This window comes from Rosa rugosa, chromosome 7 (genome assembly GCF_958449725.1).
Source record: "Rosa rugosa chromosome 7, drRosRugo1.1, whole genome shotgun sequence".
Lineage (NCBI taxonomy): Eukaryota > Viridiplantae > Streptophyta > Magnoliopsida > Rosales > Rosaceae > Rosa > Rosa rugosa.
The window spans coordinates 37,374,364-37,381,732 of NC_084826.1; the positions used below are offsets into that span (position 1 = coordinate 37,374,364).

Genomic DNA, 7,369 nt, shown 5'->3' on the forward strand with positions numbered 1-7,369 from the left:
TGAGCCACATATGGTGACTGAGATTAGTTCACAGATGGTGATCGTAATCGGTGCAACATTTTGAGTCTAGTATGACCGTCTTGATTGATATCTGTGTGATGATCAGTTGGATGATTGATATATGCGTGATGACCGGTGAAATCTGTGTGATGATTTAGGTTTAGGTTGATCGATGCTAGACCTTATCTTAAATGTGTTTTGAGACAGCAGTACATCCTTGAGTGTGATGAATCTTTCTTTTCTATTGTGGTAGAAATTGCTGTGAGGGTTTGGTCTATGGAAAGAACTTTGTGTTGTTTTTGTGAAAGGTTGATTGTGAACGAACTGTGTGTTGATGTTTGAGTTGAAGTGATGTTGTCATTTTCAATTCTAGGAAATGCCAGTGTAGCATGTTGTGTGGTGCATCCTTCATTGTTATGGTAGTAGAGGGTCTATACCACTTTAATTGTGATTACAATGACAGGTGATGAGTTAAGTGCGGGTCAGGCGGGGCCAGCCCTTAGCTTGATTTTGTGTCTCAAGTTGGGTAGACACTTATTCAGTTGTGATGCTTGGGCTATTGTTGATTTGAGTTGAAGTGAAGGTTTCACTTTCAATTCTTGTAATGCAAGGGTTGCATTTTCGAGGAAATGATGTAGATACTGTTGTGATAACAGGATTCTGGACTCTTGTGTGATCTGTGTATAGTGCTGCAGTCACAGAGTCTTGTTGGTCAGTGTACGAGGATGAGATCCATGAAATGATTGGGTTACCACTAAGTGGTGTGGTAAGGATTCCTAATGTTGTGATACTAGGTGGGGTACCTGTATCCATTATGGATCGCGGAAAGTTGTACTTTGAGATGAAGGGCATTCTTGTCGAGGAATGAGAATTTGATTGAGCATGATTTATCCGTACTTGTTGGCGTGGTACGTGTAAATTTCGGGACAAAATTTCTTAAAGGGGGGTGGAATGTGATGCCCCGGAAATTCGTATTTATTTTCCGGAATCTAAATTGTGATTATTGGACGGTTTCGTGGCTCGTGGATGGAGCGAAAGTGTTTCGGGCGAATAATTATTCGAAGAATATGGTTTTAGGGGGTTGCAAAGGTTGACTTTTTATTCGTTGGGATTCTCCGAAACCTTCCTTCACAAAAGTTGTAGAACGCGTCGATACAAGTTCGTGGATATGTGGAACGCAGAAATCAGAGTTCGTATGAGAAAGTTATGAGCATTTGAAAATTTGGAAAGTTACTATAAGTAGGAGTTTCCATTTTCGGAAACTTACTATTTCCATTTTTCCATTTTTTCATTTTCTTTTTCTGGAAACCAGAAACGCTCCGTTCTCTCTCCTCACCCGCGTCTGACCCGACCCGAACCCGGAAAACCGACCCTGCGAGCTCCGGCGACGAAACTTTCTAGATCAGTTCGTCTCCTCCTTCCGGTCGACTCTGTGGCATCCTCTAGTGGCGATATCCACCGTGTGCGGCGCAGCAAGGCGGCGCAGTTTGGTGTTTTCTGACCCTGTCGGAAAACGCAGCTCCGGCGACTTCGTGACTTCATGCTTCCTTGGTTGAGTTCAGAGAAGGCTCCCTGATCGATCTATGGTGTTTGTTTGGATCGATTTATGTGGAAATCGGTTCAATTCAGATTGAGCAAAAATCCAAAGCTTGTGAGGTAGTTTTCCACCCTTTATGCTTGTTTTCTGACTTCGAGCTAGTTATGAAAATTCACAAGCATGCTTAGATGAACAGCTTTGATGTTGGGAGTTTTGTGAAATATTGAGTTTTGGCCGGCGGCGGTGCGCCACATCCTGTGGCGTCGTTCTGGTGGCTTTTCGGCCATGTAGGGAACTGTTTTTGGTATTATATATGTTCTACTTGTTGATACGATATATAATATGCAAATTTTGGAGTTCATATGGATTTGTTATGATTTTTACGGTTTCATACCGGTTGATTTATTCAATCCGTGAGGATTTGAGCTTCCGATCGACTTGTGGGTTGGTCATATCGATGGTGGAAGTATTCTGGAGACTTTGGCTATGTTTGGGGGGGCTTTTTTGCTCCCCTGCTTATAAGCACCAGAGCAACAAGTGTTTGGTGAGTGAGCTTATGGTCAGCTTTTGGAAAAAGCTGCCCCAGCTTCCCCCAGCTTTTAGAAGCCAGAAGCCCGCTGAGTACTGTAGCGGTGATTACTGTTCATTAATGAAATTTTTTAAATCCCGGTTTCTACCCTCCGTTGGCTGAAGCAATGACAGTGAACTGCCATCAAACCCTCGATATCGATATCAGTCTCTCGCTCTCCCATCTCCCTCTGCTCGATCACAGAACGCATCCCATCCCATCAAGCAAGCCTCGATCTCCCTCTGCTCGATCTCCCTCTCACAGAACCCATCCAGTCGCCGCCACATCTCGCGCATCCCATCTCGATCTCCCTCTAATCACAGAACCCATCCAGTCGCCACCGCATCTCGATCTCCCTCTAATCAGAGAACCCATCCAGTCGTCGCCGCATCTCGATCTCCCTCTAATCAAAGAACCCATCCAGTCGCCGCCGCATCTCGATCTCCCTCTAATCACAGAACCCATCAGTCGCCGCATCTCGATCTCGGCCTCACTTGCATCTCATCAGGATTTCGGAAGTGAAATTGAAGCCTCAATCAAGCAAGTCAGTCTCTCTCCCTGCTTCGTTCTTATCTTTAATCTAATTGTTGTTAGATTCGTTTTGATTTTCGTAGTTCTTGTTAAAGCTTTTGCATTGTGACTTTCGCAACCTCTTCTAAATCAAAAAACACGCTGGGGTTTGGTAGTGGGTAAGAGTGGATTGGGAAAGTTAAAACATTTTGGTGTGGTGAGTGCTAGTGATCTAGAAGTGTACTACTGATGAGCAAGGTTTGAGTGAATGTTAGTTGGATAGTTCAATTATGTTTGCTTTTCTTGTTTATCGATCCATTTAGGTGTTTCAGAATTTTTTTGTCAGATGAAGTGTATAGGCTTCACAATTATGGATCTGTACTAAGAATAGCTCCTGCAAGATGAGGTGTTTTCGATTTGGTTGGTTTTTTTATATCTATCAGGAAACTAAATGGGAATTGAATTTTTGCTATAAAGTGGAGTTGTTCTTCCAGAGTTGCAGTCACTTTTTGTTTGGGGTTTTGAGTAATTAAGTTATAGTTTACTGTATCATTATCATATATGGGAACGAATTCTACAAAGGTTTTCAATCACTGAAGGAACAAGAAAATGGGGATGAATTGAGTAATGATAATAAAAAAGAAAACTAAGAACATGAAGGATGAGAAGATGCTTCTCAGTTTCTTTCCTGTCGGTCACCAACCCTTTAATTCCAATGTGCAGAAGTACATGCCTTATTTTTTTTGAAGGATGCAGAAGTACTCCTTTAAGTTTTCTTTTTCTTATAGCTTTGTTGTTTGTTTCAGCTGTACAAATGGTTGGGGCTGTTCAAGCTACTTTATTCTTTTTCTTATAGCTGCCTTTTTTTCTTTGTCTGTTGTTGATGTTTATGTTTTCTTATCACTGCTTTAGTTTCTTGTTATTGCATCTAAAGCTTATCTTCATATCATTGATTATGCATTGGGGTTGGTACTAAAGCTTGGGCTGTAAATTTTTGGCTTTTTATCTGTGCTAGATGGCTGTTTGGAATGATGCTTTAGTAGATGTTTTTTGTGACTTATGTATCAAGGAGGTGGATAACAATAATCGTCCACATACTCATTTTAATCCGGAGGGATGGGTGAATATAATCAATAATTTTTCTATAGAAACGGGCAAAGAATATACTAGAAAACAACTGAAAAATAAATGGGATTCCCTCAAAGATCATTGGAAATTATGGAAAGACTTGAAGGGAAAAGAGACTGGTCTTGGGTGGGATCACAGGCGTCAAACTATAGATGCATCCGATGAGTGGTGGCGCCTCAAGATTGAGGTATGTAAATCAATTTAATTATTTTGGTTAACAATTTTACTTCATTTGAGGTACATTGAACATCGTATGATTTTTTTTTTTTTTTTTTGTTCAGAAAAACAAGGAATATGGAAAGTTAAATAAAAAGGGAATTGCACCCGATTTTGAAGACAAGTTGGATAAGATGTTCATGGGTATTTCAGCCACTGGTCAGCATGCATATTCACCATCTTCTGCACTACCTATCCCTACAAGTCCACAACAAGGTAACAATGAGGTGAACCTTGAAGGTAGTGGTGACTCTGAGGACAATGATGATTTGGCCCCCACTCTGCCTAAAAGAAAAAGAAATGAGAGAGCTGAGAAAGGTAAAGGAGTAGTACCAAAAAAAGAAAAGGTGGGAGGTGCTGCTCATTTGGCTAAACAAATTAATCGAATGTGTGAGGCAATTGAGAGTAGGAGCACAGCAACTTCCATGGTCCATAAAAGTGTAGAAGGTGGAGGCACCAGTATTAAGGACGTGATGAAGGATGTCACCTCATTGCCTGGTATCGAGCAGGGTAATAGTTTGTGGTTTTTTGCCACTCGACTGTTTTTAAGTCAAGAGAAGAGGGAGATGTATTTCACTATGGAAGATCCTAACGTGAGGTTGGAGTGGCTGAAATTTGAGATGAACGATAAATAAGCTTATCTTGTCTTTGGTTAAGCTTATGTTATATTTGAAGTTTTATGTTTGTTGTTTGTTTCAGCATGTTTTTAATTATGAGAATTGAATTTGATTACATGTTTTTCAGCCCAGCCATTTTCATTGGTGGGTTTGATTATGTTTCTTGAATTTGATTACATGTTTTTCATCATGTGGATATTCATTGGTGGGTTTGAGAATGGATTTTGGCCTCATTTTGTTCATTACTGCTTGTTAATGATTTAGTTTATATTTATCATACTTATAAAATCAGTCATTTAAATTTGCAGGTTTTGGATTGAAATATGAACAATTCGGGAGTAGATGAAGTGGAGGAGGAGATATTCTTACGAAGTGTACAATTTAATGCTCTGCTCATTCAACATTATTACATGAACTATGTTCATAAAACTCCTTGCATGGTATCTTCTCAAACAGGTAATAAGTGGATAATGGCCGGAAGTGCTACAAGGGAATGACATTCGGTGTTACAATGCCTTTAGAATGCAAAAGGAAGTATTTTATCGTTTATGTAGTGATTTGGAAGTTCAATTTGGGGTGTTGGGTTCAAACAGAACTAGTCATATTGAAGTTATGGGAATGCTATTGTGGTGCCTAGGACAGGGATGTGGAATTAGGTCAGTAGCAGAACGATTTCAACATTCTAGTGAAACCGTTTGTAGATATTTCGGACAAGCACTAGATCATTTGTGTCAATTAGGTAAACTTATACTCAAGCCTTCGGAGAATGAATTTAATGGTGTTGCACCGGAGATAATGAGGGATAACAGATAGATGCCTCATTTTAAGGTATTTGTCATGCGTTACTAGTAAATTATTTCACAATTTAGTTACTTATATTAATTGACAAATAACATCATCATTTACAGGATTGCATTGGGGCTATCGACGGAGTGCATATTCCCGCTTCTATAGCTCCTGAAAAACAAATACCGTACATTGGTAGAAAAGGAATACCAACACAAAATGTTATGGCGGCATGTAATTTCGATATGCAATTTATCTATGTATGCGCGGGATGGGAAGGGTCTGCTCATGATACAAGAGTGTTTCTATCGGTACTTCGAGATCTTGAAATGAAGTTTCCTAAACCTCCACCAGGTAACTATATTTATTTATAGTTATTTTTAGATCAAATTTTATGATCCTTTGAATGAAGTTTTGTTAAAATTTGACATTTCTTTATTTTACAGGAAAATATTATGTTGTAGATTCCGGATACCCTCAAATGAATGGGTTTTTGGGACCTTACAAAGGTCCGAGACAACATTTTCAACAATACCGTAGGCAAGAACCAAGAAATGAAAAAGAGGTATTTAACCAAGCACACTCTTCTCTTAGAAGCGTTATAGAACGCACATTTGGAGTTTGGAAAAAAAAGTGGAAGATTTTAAGGGACATGCAAGGTTATTCATTTGATAAGCAAGTGAAGATTGTCATTGCCACCATGACACTTCATAATTATATACGGAGACATGCACATGGTGATAGACATTTTGTCCGCAGTGAAGAAAGAGAAGGTTATGGGTCAAGTGGTGGGATAGAAATGGATGATGATGTAGAAGAAGAATATCATGGTCACGGTGCACAAGAAATGGAAACAATAAGAAATAGCATTACTCAAAGTTTGATGAATGCGCGTAATAACGTGAACATTTGATGTGAACCAGAAACCAATTGTTATTAATGTTACTAATATATTTGTATAAGTTATTTTTAAAATTGTCCAATATTAATCAGAAATGTCACCATGATTTATAAAAATTGAAAGTTAACAAAAATTAATAAGGATATAATAAATATTAAAATTAATAACAAAAGCATTTGAACAACATTGTTTGGTATATAATCAAGGCAAAATAATCTCTCATGTCCAATTTGGTCATTCCCCAAACAAAAAGCGCAAGCCAGTTTGATTTACCAAACACTTTACCACTACTTCTGCCACTGACAGCTCCTAAAAAAAGCCAGTTTACCAAACACTCAGCAGCTTTGCTTTTCAGCCACTTATTCTCAGAAATAAGCAGAAGCCAGCTTTTCTGAAAAGCCTAGCCATACCAAACATAGCCTTTGGGAGGTCTCGGATGTGGTTTCACCTCGATTGGCGTCATTTTGAGAATTTTGGTTCGATTTAGGGTTTCGAACGTTATTCCTTGTGTTTCAGTGACTGAATCAAGGCTGTACTTTCTTTAGGTACTTGACGAAATACTTTGGACGGTTATTTTGTGGACTGGCTGTTTTGTGCTATATTGAAGACGCAGCGGGAGTTTCGAGGTGAGTAATCTCACGAGGTTCATTTATGAACGAAGTTACCTTTATTGTTTTTAGAGTTATTTATTTAACTGCAAACTATTGTTGGTATTAGTAGCATTCCTGAGTGAATGACCACATGTGTATATATATATTTACGTGAAATATGTATATTTTTGTGGGTTGATGGCTGATTTATGCAATGGGGATTGATGGGTTTCATTCTATTGCTTGAGGCTTGACTTTTCGGGAGACAATGTGTTAGGAATTGGGAATTCCTATTATTTAGGAAGTGTCAAGAATCGTGTGAGTTTATCTCGTGATTTGTTTCTTAATTGAAACGTGAATCGTGTGGGTGTATCTCGTGATTTGTGTGAGTTATTTCTTGATTGAAACGTGTGAGTTTATCTCGTGATTCGTGTGGGTTTATCCCGTGATTTGTGTGAGTTATTTCTTGATTGAAATGTGTGAGTTTATCTCGTGATTCGCGTGGGTTTATTCTGT

At 38.9% G+C, this 7,369-nt stretch overlaps 2 protein-coding genes across 2 annotated transcripts; both read left to right on the forward strand.

Moving 5' to 3' along the window:
* Positions 1 to 2,020: 2,020 nt before the first annotated feature.
* LOC133723256 (L10-interacting MYB domain-containing protein-like) lies at positions 2,021 to 4,594 on the forward strand. The gene is made up of 3 exons (XM_062150074.1): positions 2,021 to 2,649; positions 3,631 to 3,930; positions 4,025 to 4,594. The coding sequence occupies exons 1-3, from the start codon at positions 2,233 to 2,235 to the stop codon at positions 4,592 to 4,594; spliced, it is 1,287 nt and encodes a 428-aa protein (XP_062006058.1). The 5' UTR covers positions 2,021 to 2,232.
* A 768-nt stretch (positions 4,595 to 5,362) lies between these two features.
* Positions 5,363 to 6,347, forward strand: LOC133723543 (uncharacterized). Its single transcript, XM_062150389.1, has 3 exons — positions 5,363 to 5,404; positions 5,485 to 5,716; positions 5,809 to 6,347. Exons 1-3 carry the CDS (start codon positions 5,390 to 5,392, stop codon positions 6,273 to 6,275), a joined length of 714 nt encoding a protein of 237 aa, XP_062006373.1. The 5' UTR covers positions 5,363 to 5,389; the 3' UTR covers positions 6,276 to 6,347.
* The last annotated feature ends 1,022 nt before the right edge of the window (positions 6,348 to 7,369 follow it).